The 14844-nt window shown below is 44.2% G+C and overlaps 1 protein-coding gene across 4 annotated transcripts in view; it reads right to left on the reverse strand.

Moving 5' to 3' along the window:
* Positions 1 to 14844, reverse strand: part of LOC106561641 (contactin-1a) — a 174769-nt gene that overhangs the window by 31782 nt on the left and 128143 nt on the right. For all 4 annotated transcript variants that reach the window (XM_014125784.3, XM_014125783.3, XM_082957410.1 and 1 more), the window contains 6 exons: positions 13993 to 14095; positions 12223 to 12322; positions 5250 to 5431; positions 4195 to 4319; positions 1875 to 1992; positions 120 to 270 (listed from right to left, as the gene is read on the reverse strand). In XM_014125784.3, coding sequence (XP_013981259.1) covers positions 120 to 270; positions 1875 to 1992; positions 4195 to 4319; positions 5250 to 5431; positions 12223 to 12322; positions 13993 to 14095 — 779 coding nt within the window. The remainder of the gene's footprint in view (positions 1 to 119; positions 271 to 1874; positions 1993 to 4194; positions 4320 to 5249; positions 5432 to 12222; positions 12323 to 13992; positions 14096 to 14844) is intronic.

Below are 14844 nucleotides of genomic sequence, written 5' to 3' on the forward strand. Positions count from 1 at the left end.
AGGGGAGTTGTCAACAGAGGGGAGTTGTCAACAGAGGGGAGTTGTCAATGGCCTATTGGCCATGAATAGTGAACGGGCCTCAGTAAATAAACCCAGATCTATCCCAACCCAGTGCTGACCTGCTGGAGTTGAAGAGTAGTTCAGAGCCCTTGGTCCAGGACAAGGAGGCTTTGGGAGCAGCTTTAGGTCTACACTCTAGGACCACCCGGCCGTTCTTAGCCCCCAGGATCCTCCTCTTTACTGGGTTATGCTCAAACGTAGGGGCGCACGCTGGGGAGAGTCAGAAAGAGAATTTTAACATTGAAAAAACATGGGCGACTGAGAAAAACACATTTAAGGCCATGTGGCAAACAATAATGCAGGCACAATTTAAAAATATATATTATATATATATATATATAAAAAATATCATTTATTCATCTGTTTATTCACGTCTTGAAAAAGATATCAGACAGAAGCATGTTGGTACACTACATGACCAAAAGTATGTGGACACCTGCTCGTCGAACATCTCATTCCAAAATCATGGGCATTAATATAAAGTTGATTCCCCTTTTGCTGCTATAACAGCCTCCACTCTTCTGGGAAGGCTTTCCACTACATGTTGGAACATTGCTGTGGGAACTTGCTTCCATTCAGCCACAAGAGCATTAGTGAGGTCGAGCACTGATGTTGGGCGATTAGGCCTGGCTTGCAGTCGGCGTTCCAATTCATCCCAAACATTTTCGATGGGGTTGAGGTCAGGGCTTTGTGCAGGCCAGTCAAGTTCTTCCACACCGATCTCAACCAACCATTTCTGTATGGACCTCGCTTTGTGCATGGGGACATTGTCATGCTGAAACAGGTATGCTCCTTCTCCAAACTGTTGCCACAAAGTTGGAAGCACAGAATTGTCTAGAATGTCATTGTATGCTGTAGTGTTAAGAATTCCCTTCAATGGAACTAAGAGGCCTAGCCCGAGCCATGATAAACAGCCCCAGACCATTATCCATCCTCCACCAAACTTTTCAGTTGGCACTATGCATTGGGGCAGGTTCTCCTGGCATCCACCAAACCCAGATTCATCACTCGAGAAAAAGCGTTTCCACTGCTCCAGAGTCCAATGGCGGTGAGCTTAACACCACTCCGCTTGGCATTGCGCATGGTGATCTTAGGTTCGTATGCGGCTGCTCGGCCATGGAAACCCATTTCATGAAGCTCCCAACAAACAGTTCTTGTGCTGATGTTGCTTCCAGAGGCAGTTTGGAACTCGGTAGTGAGTGTTGCACCGAGGACAGACGATTTTTACGCGCTACGCACTTCAGCACTCGGTGGTCCCGTTCTGTGAGCTTGTGTGGCCTACCACTTCGCGACTGAGCCATTGTTGCTCCTTGATGTTTCCACTTCATAATAACAGCACTTACAGTTGACCAGCTCTAGCAGGGCAGAAACTTGATGAACTGACTTGTTGGAAAGGTGGCATCCTATGACGGTGCCACATTGAAAGTCACTGAGCTCTTCAGTAAGGCCATTCTATTGCCAATGTTTGTCTATGGAGATTGCATGGCTGTGTGCTCGATTTTATACACCTTTCAGCAACGGGTGTGGCAGAAATAGCCGAATCCACTAATTTGAAGGGGGGTCCACATACTTTTGTATACATAGTGTACGGTATGTGTGTGAGTGTGTGTTTACTTCGGTTTATGCTTCATTACCATAATTAGAAACAGTTTGGGATCAAGTCACCGCTGAAAAGGGCAAGCTGTCAGTTTACTGGAATATGTTGTTTGTTTGATTGTTCTTCAACATGTATAACACAATCCGTCTGAGGCTTTAACACATGCACCGCTGCATTGGACGCAGCCACGCACAATCAGACAGACTATTTGACTCACCAATCACACGCAGCTCTGCGTCAGCATAGACGACTCCATGCCGATTCTCCGCTCTACACTGGTACATCCCAGAGTCCTCAAACGTCAGCCCCCTGAACTTCAGATCATGCTTATCGTACTGTGGAAACGGAATAAATAAATATGAAACAATTATAATACGCATTTCAAAATTACAATAACATATTTTTTTCATTGGTATTAGTAGATTTTATAATAGGGCATGTTGATGTCTCAATGACAGTAAGTGTAATGTTGACAATGTTGAAATTGAAACATCAAAATGCTTTTGAAATGTAGGAATACTAAATGCATGCAACATTTAATTAACTAGCATCCCTCAGCATTTCATTGGGTTTATCTGACTTGATGAAAACATAATTAATACATAATGAAGTATCAAGTTACATTGACATCAAAGTCCTCCCTCCCACTCTGTGCTGCCACTGCCTGCCTGCCTGCTTGCCTTCTCTCCTGGGACTCTTTCAGGAGGAGGGTTGGTGTGACAGTTACTATGGCAGTGAGTTATGCAACCTCTGGGCTGGCACACTCAGAAAATACAAGAGGTACTTTTTCCTCTCCTCTCCTCTCCTCTCCTCTCCTCTCCTCTCCTCTCCTCTCCTCTCCTCTCCTCTCCTCTCCTCTCCTCTCCTCTCCTCTCCTCTCCTCTTCTCCTCTTCTCCTCTTCTTCTCCTCTCCTCTCCTCTCCTCTTCTTCTCCTCCTCTCCTCTTCTTCTCCTCCTATCCTCTTCTTCTCCTCCTCTCCTCCTCTCCACTCCTTTCCTTTCCTCTCTGGCATTCTCTGAGAAACAACCAGAGCTACCTTCTCCTGAGTCTTAAAACGGTGCCCTGTGTTCAGACAATTCAGACTCTGAGGAGTACCCCTGCCAGCAGCCTGTCACAACTGTGCCACCCTGATGCTGGCTGCTGACCTTGGTAGAGAGGGTCGTGCTTTTCTATCTAAGGGACCTGGCTTTTCACACTACTGAGCCGAACCGAGCCAAGCCAAACCAAGCTGGCCTGGTTACCCATCTTGTCACGTCCTGGCCAGTATAAGGTTAATTGGTATTGTAGTTTGGTCAGGACGTGGCAGAGGGTATTCGTTTTATGTGGTTCGGGGTGGTGTGTTTGTTGAAGGGGCATTTGATTTAAGTATTCCGGGGTTTTTGGGCACTGTTTGGTTTTCATGTATTCTATGTTTAGTCTAGTATGTCTGTTTCTATGTTTGGTTAATTGGGGTTGGGACTCTCAGTTGAAGGCAGGTGTTGTCTATCTGCCTTTGATTGAGAGTCCATATATTAGGGTGTGGTTTGTTATTTGTGGGAGATTGTTCTGCGTTTAGCCTTATGCTTTGCCAGACTGTTTTTGTCGATCGTATTCCTGTTTGTTATTTTGGTGTTCATTTGGTTCTTATTAAAACGTCGAGATGAGCATTCACATACCTGCTGCGTTTTGGTCCTCTTTAACCGACGACAAGCGTGACACATCTATCATAGTTGCTGGAACACTATTGCCTGCTAACCCAAACCACACTTCATATAGTATTTTGTCTTCATATAGTATTTTGTCTTCATATAGTATTTTGTGAACATATAGTATCAGTATCTTGTCAACATACATATTTGTCAACATATAGTATTTTGTCAACATATTGTATTTTGTCAACATACAGTATTTTGTCTTCATATAGTATTTTGTCAACATACAGTATTTTGTCAACATATAGTATTTTGTCAACATATAGTATTTTGCTTTCATATAGTATTTTCCAGTACGGTTCCAAAAGCTATGGTGGGTGCTTAACCAGGCCAGCTCAGTGAAGCTCTGCTTGTCTCAGTTCAGCCCAGCTCTGCTCGGCCCTGTTCAGCTCAGCACTGCTCTGTTCGGCTCTGTTCATCTCAGCACAGCTCTGCTAGGCGCTGTTCAGCTCAGCACTGCTCTGTTCGGCTCTGTTCAGCTCAGCACAGCTCTGCTTGTCTCTGTTCAGCTCAGCCCAACTCTGCTTGTCTCTGTTCAGCTCAGCCCAACTCTGCTCTGGTTGGCTCTGTTCAGCTCAGCACAGCTCTGCTTGTCTCTGTTCAGCTCAGCACAGCTCTGCTTGTCTCTGTTCAGCTCAGCACAGCTCTGCTTGTCTCTGTTCAGCTCAGCCCAACTCTGCTCTGGTTGGCTCTGTTCAGCTCCACCCAGCTCTGCTCAGCTCTTTTCTGCTCAGCACAGCTCTGCTCGGCTCTGTTCTGCTCTGTTCTGCTCAGCACAGCTCTGCTCGGCTCGGCTCTGTTCAGCTCAGCCTAGCAGTGTTAAAAGGGTATGTGAAAGGACTTACCGAGTAGCCGTTCTTGAGCCAGTGGACGTGGGGCTTGGGCTTGCCGCTGGCCTCACAGGACATGGTGAAGTCACTGCTGATGTCCCGCTCTGTACTGCTGATGGACTCTGTCCACTCTGGGAAGGCTGGAATGGAGATGAGGAAAGGAGACTGTACAGTACGTGTACGAGGCCTGAGTCCTAACTTGAGATCATGTGTACGAGGCCTGAGTCCTAACTTGAGATCATGTGTACGAGGCCTGAGTCCTAACTTGAGATCACGTGTACGAGGCCTGAGTACTAACTTGAGATCATGTGTACGAGGCCTGAGTCCTAACTTGAGATCACGTGTACGAGGCCTGAGTCCTAACTTGAGATCATGTGTACGAGGCCTGAGTCCTAACTTGAGATCAGCGCACAACATCAATACAACAAAAAATAATAATTAATTTTTTTTTTTTTTAAATGCATGAAATGAAATGTATGCATTCACTAATGTAAGTCGCTCTGGATAAGAGCATCTGCTAAATGACTAAAATGTAAAAATGTAATCAATACATGATTCATGTAAAAATCTTTGTTAAGAGTGAATGACTCAAATTAGGACTAGGCCTTGAGAGAAGAGGTGTTGAAAAACAACAATTTGCAAGTCAATGACTTGCAACTTCAAAGCTGGAGAGTATATACTGGATTATAAACTGGGTGGTTTGTTTTGTTGTGCTTAAGAACAGCCTTTAGCCGTGGTATATTGGCCATATACCACACCTCCTCGGGCCTTATTGCTTAATTATAAATTCGAGCCCTGAATGCTGATTGGCTGAAAGCCATTGTATATCAAACTGTATACCACAGGTATAACAAAACACTTATTTTTACTGCTCTAATTACATTGGTAACCAGTTTATAATAGCAATAAGGCACCTCGGGGGGTTGCCAATATATCACGGCTAAGGGCTGTATCCAGGCACTCCGCGTTGCGTTGTGCATAAGAACAGCCCTTAGCCGTGGTATTTTGTCCATAGACCACACCCCCTCTGGCCTTATTGCTTAATTAGTAAACTAGAGACAGGGCCCTACCTTCTACAGAGACCCGAGCCCGGTGCCAGTCCTTCCCTTTGGAGTTGAGGGCCTCACACTCGTACGTCCCCTCGTCCTCATACTGCACGTGGTACAGTTGGAGGTGGGCCCCTGCCATGCTGACTTCATGATTGGCCGGCAGCTCTCCGTCCATCTTCCTCCAGCGGATCTGAGGGATGGGGCTGTGGAGAGGGGAGGAGTTAAGACATACAGTATACTGTGCCTTGCAGAAGTATTCATTCACTTTAGCTTTTTTCCTATTTTGTTGCATTACAACCTGTAATTTAAATTGATTTTTATTTGGATTCCATGTAATGGACATACACAAAATAGTCAAAATTGGTGAAGTGAAATGTAAAAAATAACTTGTTTAAAAAAAAATTAAAAAAGTAAAACGGAAAAGTGGTGCGTGCATACAGTTGTAGTGGGAAGTTTACATACACTAAGGTTGGAGTCATTAAAACTCGTTTTTCAACCACTCCACAAATTTCTTGTCAACAAACTATAGTTTTGGCAAGTCGGTTAGGGTATCTACTTTGTGCATGACACAAGTAATCTTTCCAACAATTGTTTACAGACAGATCACTTCACTTATAATTCAATGTATCACAATTCCAGTGCGTCAGAAGTTTACATACACCAAGTTGACTGTGCCTTTAAACAGCTTGGAAAATTCCAGAAAATGATGTCATGGCTTTAGAAGCTTCTGATAGGCTAATTCACAACGAAAATCAAACGAAATCAGCCAAGACCTCAGAGAAAAAATGGTAGACCTCCACAAGTCTGGTTCATCCTTGGGAGCAATTTCCAAACGCCTGAAGGTGCCACATTCATCTGTACAAACAATAGTATGCAAGTATAAACACCATTGGACCACGCAACCGTCATACCGCTCAGGAAGGAGATGCATTCTGTCTCCTAGAGATCAACGTACTTTGGTGCGAAAAGTGAAAATCAATCCCAGAACAACAGCAAAGGACCTTTTGAAGATGCTGGAGGAAACAGGTACAAAAGTATCTATATCCACAGTAAAACAATTCCTATATCGACATAACCTGAAAGGCCGCTCAGCAAGGAAGACACTGCTCCAAAACCGCCATAAAAAAGCCAGACTACGGTTTGCAACTGCACATGGGGACAAAGATCATACTTTCAGAGAAATGTCCTCTGGTCTGATGAAACAAAAATAGAACTGTTTGGCCATAATGATCATCATTATGTTTGGAGGAAAAAGGGGGAGGCTTGTAAGCCGAAGAACACCATCCCAACCGTGAAGCAGCGGGGTGGCAGCATCATGTTGTGGGGGTGCTCGCTGCAGGAGGGACTGGTGCAGTTCACAAAATAGATGGCATCGTGAGGAAAGGAAAATGATGTGGATATATTGAAGCAACATCTCAAGACATCAGTCAGGAAGTTAAAGCTTGGTCGCAAATGGGTCTTCCAAATGGACAATGACCCCAAGCATACTTCCAAAGTTGTGGCAAAATGGCTTAAGGACAACAAAGGCAAGGTATTGGAGTGGCCATCACAAAGCCCTGACCTCAATCCTATAGAAACTTTGTGGGCAGAACTGAAAAAGCGTGTGCAAGCAAGGAGGCCTACAAACCTGACTCACCCAACTTATTGTGGGAAGCTTGTGGAAGGCTACCCGAAATGTTTGACCCAAGTTAAACAATTTAAAGGCAATGCTACCAAATACTAATTGAGTGTATGTAAACTTCTGACCCACTGGGAATGTGATGAAAGAAATAAAATAAATCACTCTCTCTACTATTATTCTGACATTTCACATTCTTAAAATAAAGTGGTGATCCTAACTGACCTAAAACAAGGGATTTTTACTAGGATTAAATGTTAGGAATTGTGAAAAACTGAGTTTAAATGTATTTGGCTAAGGTGTATTTAAACTTCCGACTTCAACTGTATGTATTCACCCTCTTTGCTATGAAGCCCCTAAATAAGATCTGGTGCAATCAATTACCTTCAGAAGTAACATAATTAGTTAAATAAAGTCTACCTGTGTGCAATCTAAGTGTCACATGATCTGTCACATGATCTCAGTATATATACACCTGTTCTGAAAGGCCCCAGAGTCTGCAACACCACTAAGCAAGGGGCACCACCAAGCAAGTGGCACCATGAAGACCAAGAAGCTCTCCAAACAGGTCAGGGACAAAGTTGTGGAGAAGTACAGATCAGGGTTGGGTTATAAAACAATATCAGAAACTTTGAACATCCCACGGAGCACCATTAAATATATATTTTTTTAAACTGGAAAGAATATGGCACCACAACAAACCTGCCAAGACAGGGCAACCCACCAAAACTCACGGACCGGGCAAGGAGGGCATTAATCAGAGGCAACAAAGAGACCAACGTTAACCCTGAAGAAGCATCAAAGCTCCACAGCAGAGATTGGAGCATCTGTCCATAGGACCACTTTAAGCCGTACACTCCACAGAGCTAGGATTTATGGAAGAGTGGCCAGAAAAAAGCCATTGCTTAAAGAAGAAAATAAGCAAACACGTTTGTTGTTCGCCAAAAGGCATGTGGGAGACTCCCCAAACATATGGAAGAAGGTACTCTGGTCAGATGAGACTAAAATGTAGCTTTTTGGCCATCAATGAAACGCTATGTCTGGCGCAAACCCAACATCTCTAATCACCCCGAGAACACCATCCCCACAGTGAAGCATGGTGGTGGCAGCATCATGCTGTGGGGATGTATTTCATCTGCAGGGACTGGGAAACTGGTTAGAACTGAAGGAATGATGGATGGAGCTAAATACAGGGAAATTCTTGAGGGAAACCTATTTCAGTCTTCCAGAGATTTGAGACTGGGACGGAGGTTCACCTACCAGCAGGACAATGACCCTAAGCATACTGCTGAAACAACACTCGAGTGGTTTAAGGGAAAACATCTAAATGTCTTGGAATGGCCTAGTCAAAGCCCAGACCTCAATCCAATTGAGAATCTGTGGTATGACGTATAGATTGCTGTACACCAGCGGAACCCATCCAACTTGAAGGAGCTGGAGCAGTTTTGCCTTGAAAAATGGGCAAAAATCCCAGTGGCTTGATGTGCCAAGCTTATAGAGACATACCCCAAAAGACTTGCAGCTGTAACTGCTGCAAAAGGTGTCTCTACAAAGTATTGACTTTGGGGGGGGTGAATAGTTATGCACGCTCAAGTTTTCATTTTTTTTGTCTTATTTCTTGTTTGTTTCCCAATAAAAAAATATTTAGCATATTCAAAGTGGTAGGCATAGTGTGTTAATGAAATGATACAAACCCCCCCCCAAAAAATCTATTTTAATTCCAAGTTGTAAGGCAACAAAATAGGAAAAATGCCAAGGGGGTGAATACTTTCGCAAGCCACTGTAAACACATAGCTTTGTCATATGAATATTTACACACAGTGTATTACAATAAACCACGTCATACTCTAGGTCTGAGCAAGGATCAAATCAAAATCAAATCAAATGTTATTTGTCACATGCGCCGAAAATGCTTATTACAAGCCCTTAACCAAAGATGCAGTTTAAGAAATCGAGTTAAGAAAATATTTACTAAATAAACTAAAGTGCATGTAGTAAGTGGTAAAGTCACTATGCATAGATATAACCAGCGAGTAGCAGCAGTGCAAAATCAAAGGGAGGGCGGGGGTGTCAATGTAAATAGTCCGGGTGGCCATTTTATGAATTGTTCAGCAGTCTTATGGCTTGGGGCTAGAAGCTGTTAAGGAGCCTTTTGAACCTAGACTTGGTGCTCCGGTACCACTTGCTGTGCAGTAGCAGAGGGAACAGTCTATGACTTGGGGGACTGGAGTGTTTGACAATTTTTTGGGCTTTCCTCTGACACCGCTTAGTATATAGTATCAGTCAAAAGTTTGGACACACCTACTCATTCCAGGGTTTTTCTTTATTTTTTACTATTTTCTACATTAAATAACACATATGGAATCACATAGTAACCAAAAAAAGTGTTAAACAAAGTAGCCACACTTTGCATTGATGACAGCTTTGCACACTCTTCCCATTCTCTCAACCAGCTTCATGAGGTAGTCACCTGGAATGCATTTCAGTTAACAGTTGTGTGTTAATTTTTGAATTTCTTTCCTTCTTAATGCATTTGAACCAATCAGTTGTGTTGTGACAAGGTAGGGGTGGTATACAGAAGATAGCTCTATTTGGTAAAAGACCAAGTCCATATTATGACAAGAACAGCTCAAATAAGCAAAGAGCAGTGCAGTTGCAAAACCATCCAGCGCTATGATAAAACTGGCTCTCATGAGGACCACCACAGGAAATGAAGACCCAGAGTTACCTCCGCTGCAGAAGATAAGTTCATTAGAGTTAACTGCCTAAGAAATTGTAGCCCAATTAAATGCTTTACATAGTTCAAGTAACAGACCCATCTCAACATCAACTGTTCAGAGGAGACTGCGTGAATCAGGCCTTCATGGTTGAATTGCTGCAAAGAAACCACAACTAATGGACACAAATAATAAGAAGAGACTTGCTTAGGCCAAGAAACACGATCAATGGACATTAGACCGGTGGAAATCTGTCCTTTGGTCTGATGAGTCAAAATGTGAGATTTTTGTTTCCAACTGCCATGTCTTTGTGAGATGCAGAGTAGGTGAACAGATGATCTCACCAGGTGTGGTTCCCACCGTGAAGCATGGAGGAGGAGGTGTGATGGTGTGGGGGTGCTTTGCTGGTGACACTGTCTGTGATTTATTTAGTATTCAAGGCACATTTAACCAGCATGGCTACCACTGCATTCTGCAGCAATACGCCATCCCATCTGCTTTGCGCTTAGTGGGACTATCATTTGTTTTTCAACAGGACAATGACCCAACACACCTCCAGGCTGTGTAAGGGCTATTTGACCAAGAAGGAGAGTGATGGAGTGCTGCATCAGATGATCTGGCCTCCCCAATCACCAGACCTCAACCCAATTGAGATGGTTTGGAATGAGTTGGACCGCAGAGTGAAGGAAAAGCAGCCAACAAATGCTCAGCATATGTGAGAACTCCTTCAAGACTCCTTCAAAACTGGGGCTCCCGAGGGGCGCAGCGGTCTAAGGCACTGTGTCTCTAGTGCTAGAGGCATCACTACAGAAACCCCTGGTTCAAATCCAGGCAGTATCACAACTGGCTGTGATTGGGAGTCCCACAGGGTGGTGCACAATTGGCCCAGCGCCATCTGGGTTTGGCCGGTGTAAGCCGTCATTGTAAATAAGAATTTGTTCTTAACTGACTTGCCTAGTTAAATAAAGGAAAAAAAATGTTTTAAAGACTGTTGGAAAATAATTCCTCATGAAGCTGGTTGAGAGAATGCCAAGAGTGTGCTAAACTGTCATCAAGACAAAGGGTAGCTATTTTGAAAAATCAAAAATATTTTTTTATTTGTTTAACACTTTTTTGGTTACTACATGATTCAATATGTGTTATTTCATAGTTTTGATGTCTTCACTATTATTCTACAATGTAGAAAATAGTACAAATAAAGAAAAACCTTTGTATGAGTAGGTGTGTCCAAACTTTTGACTGGTACTGTAGGTCCTGGATGGCAGGAAGCTTGGCCCCAGTAAATTGTAGCGCCTTATGGTTGGATGCCGAGCAGTTGCCATACCAGGCGGTGATGCAACCAGTGAGGATGCTGTCGATGGTGCAGATGTAGAACCTTTTGAGGCTCTGAGGACCCATGCCAAATCTTTTCAGTCTCCTGAGGGGGAAAATATGTTGTCATAATCTCTTCACGACTGTCTTGGTGTGTTTGGACCATGATAGTTTGTTGGTGATGTGGACACCAAGGAACTTGAAATTCTCAACCCGCTCCACTCCAGCTCCAGCCTCGATGTGGATGGGGGAATGTTCGGCCCTCCTTTTCCTGTAATCCACAATAATCTTCTTTGTCTTGCTCACATTGAGGGAAAGGTTGTTGTCCTGCCGCACACAGCCAGGTCTCTAACCTCCTCCTTATAGGCTGTCTCATCATTGTCGGGGATCAGGCCGACCACTGTTGTGTCATCAGCAAATGTAATGATGGTGTTGGAGTTGTGCTTGGCCATGCAGTCGTGGGTGAACAGGGAGTACAGGAGGGGACTAAGCACGCACCCCTGAGGGGCCCCTGTGTTGAGGATCAGCGTGGCAGATGTGTTGTTACCTACCCTTACCACCTGGAGGTGGCCCGTCAGGAAGTCCAGGATCCAGTTGCAGAGGGAGGTGTTTAGTCCCAGAGTCCTTAGTTTAGTGATGAGCTTCGTGGGCACTATGGTGTTGAACGCTGAGCTGTAGTCAATGAACAACATTCTCACATAGGTGTTCCTTTTGTCCAGGTGGGAAAGGCAGTTTGAAGTGCAATTGAGATTGCGTCATCTGTGGATCTGTTGGGGCGGTATGCGAATTGGAGTGGGTCTAGGGTTTCCGGGATGATGGTGTTGATGTCAGCCATGATCAGCCTTTCAAAGCACTTCATGACTACCAACGTGAGTGCTACGGAGCGGTAGTCATTTAGCCAGGTTACCTTCGCTTTCTTGGGCACAGGGACTATGGTGGTCTGCTTGAAACATGTGGGTATTACAGACTCGGTCAAGGAAAGTTTGAAAATGTTAGTGAAGACACTTGCCAGTTGGTCTGCGTATACTCTGACTACACGTCATGGTAATCCCTCTGGCCCCGCGGCCTTGTGAATGTTGACCTGTTTATAGGTCTTGCTCACATTGGCTACGGAGAGCATGATTACACAGTCATCCGGAACAGCTGGTGCTCTCATGCATGCTTCAGTGTTGCTTGCCTCGAAGCGAGCATAAAAGGCATTTAGCTTGTCTGGTAGACTCACGTCACTGGGCAGCTCGCGGCTGGGTTTCCCTTTGTAGTCCGTAATAGTTTGCATACATAATATCACTGAATCTCTGTCTACTTCAAAATGTACTTGTAACAATGCACTGGTTATATCGAGACTTACTTTCCCAGGGCGAAGCATTCCAGTGTGATGTTCTGGCCCACCAGTGCAAAGGTGTCTGGGAACTTGACTTTGATATCAGCAGGGTACTTCCTTATTGGGCCTGGTTGGTGGAGAAACAGGAAATAGAAACAAATGGACCTGAGTCACCTGTTTATTCATAACACAACTTAGATCAGCAACAATACGTTAGTTCATTCTGTGTGGTGACAAGGTGATGCATTTGGTTGGAGGCACTTCATTGTAAATGGTTGTCTCCGGTAGGATAGGTTAGCTGCGCTGCATCACACACACACACACACACACACACACACACACACACACACACACACACACACACACACACACACACACACACACACACACACACACACACACACACACACACACACACACACACACACACACACACACACACACACACACACACACACTGCTTCCAGCTCAGTTTGCCCTTCATGATGAGTTGTAACAGTGCAGTGCTAGATATGGGCCACGACACAGCCAGAGGCCCCTGTTATAGTGTGGTGATGTAGTCATAGTAAAACATATGCATGACAGAGCATAGAGCTCCTGAAGTGTGGTTGAGTAAACTACTGTTCTCCCCTACAACCTTCTCAACTACAACACAACATGCTAGACTTATCCCTATACTGTTTGTGCTCTAGCCAACTCCTTGGGTAATTCCCATACCTAAAATCACATGACCATAGGAGTTGGCAAGACAGCACAAAGAGATCTGGGACCAGTCTAAGAACATGCTAGTTTGTGTCACACAGATTGAGTAAAAAATATACATAAAAAATGAACCAAAACTTAACTCTAGGTGAACTCTAGGTGAACTCTAAGGGAAACTCCAGGTGAGCTCCAGGTGAGCTCTAGGTGAACTCTAAGGGAAACTCCAGGTGAGCTCCAGGTGAGCTCCAGGTGAGCTCTAGGTGAACTCTAAGGGAAACTCCAGGTGAGCTCCAGGTGAGCTCTAGGTGAACTCTAAGGGAAACTCCAGGTGAGCTCTAGGTGAACTCTAAGGGAAACTCCAGGTGAGCTCCAGGTGAACTCTAGGTGAACTCTAGGTGAACTCTAGGTTTCTCTTAATCTTTTTCTCTTTTCAAGCTTTTTCCATATTCAGAAAAACATACAACAAAAGGCTCTCTCTCTCCACACTTCAGCTGTGGTCTCTGACTCCAGAGATGGAGTCCGCCCGACTAACCCTATCTCTCTTGTTCCTGAGATTCATCCTCTCTTAGGTTCATGTGTGGTTCTCTGGTCTTAAGATGGACCAACTCTTTGGACCAACTCTGTCCTAGCAAAACAAAGCAAACTACAGACAGGTAATTGTGTGACGACTAAAACTTAGATAGTGATCAAGGTGATCTTATAAGTTGTAGGGTATATGCATGATGCTGAATAATGGGAGGACTATCTTTACTGATTCCTATTTTTTAATAGGTAACAAAACCAGCAACTAACGTTCAGCCAGGGGGACAAAAGGTATGTGCAGACTGGTGGATGTTGTGGTAGCCATTACGCAACAGGTTTCTATCTCAACGTAGAGGAAACCAGAAACTAACGTTCTGCCAGGGGGACAAAAGGTATGTGCAGACTGGTGGATGTTGTGGTAGCCATTACGCAACAGGTTTCTATCTCAACGTAGAGGAAACCAGAAACTAACGTTCTGCCAGGGGGACAAAAGGTATGTGCAGACTGGTGGATGTTATGGTAGCCATTACGCAACAGGTTTCTATCTCAACGTAGAGGAAACCAGAAACTAACGTTCTGCCAGGGGGACGAGGGGGATGAACTTGCTGAAGACGCTTTTGGAGATGGAGGCACTGGAGACAAAGCAGGAGTAGTTGCCGCTGTCAGACGAGTCCACCTGGTGACAGACATCAACAATTCATGAAAACACAAGTAGTGCACTATATAGGGCAGTGGTTCCCAAACGTTTTATAGTCCCGTACCCCTTCAAACATTCAACCTCCAGCTGAGTACCCCCTCTAGCACCAGGGTCAGCACACTCTCAAATGTTGTTTTTTGCCATCATTGTAAGCCTGCCACACACACATTATACAATACATTTATTGATTTTTGTTTTTGTCACAACCCGGCTCGTGGGAAGTGACAAAGAGCTCTTATAGGACCAGGACAGAAATAATAATATAATAATAATCAATAATTTTGCTCTTTATTTAGCCATCTTACATATAAAACCTTATTTGTCCATAGAAAATGTGAATAACTCACCACAGGTTAATGAGAAGGGTGTGCTTGAAAGGATGCATATAACTCTGCGGTGTTGGGTTGTGTTGGAGAGAGTCTCAGTCTTAAATCATTTTCCACACACAGTCTGTGCCTGTATTTAGTTTTCATACTAATGAGAGCCGAGAATCCACTCTCACATAGGTACGTGGTTGCAAAGGGCATCAGTGTCTTAACAGCGCGATTTTCCAAGGCAAGAAATTCTGAGCGCAGCCCTATCCAGAAATCTGGCAGAGGCTTCTGATTAAATTCAATTTTCACAGAACTGCTTGTTGCAACTTCGATGAGGCTCTCTTGTTCAGATATCAGTAAGTGGACTGGAGGCAAGGCATGAAAGAGATAACGAATCCAGTTGTTTGTGTCGTC

The sequence above is a fragment of the Salmo salar genome, chromosome 10 (genome assembly GCF_965601325.2).
Source record: "Salmo salar chromosome 10, fSalSal1, whole genome shotgun sequence".
Classification (NCBI taxonomy): domain Eukaryota; kingdom Metazoa; phylum Chordata; class Actinopteri; order Salmoniformes; family Salmonidae; genus Salmo; species Salmo salar.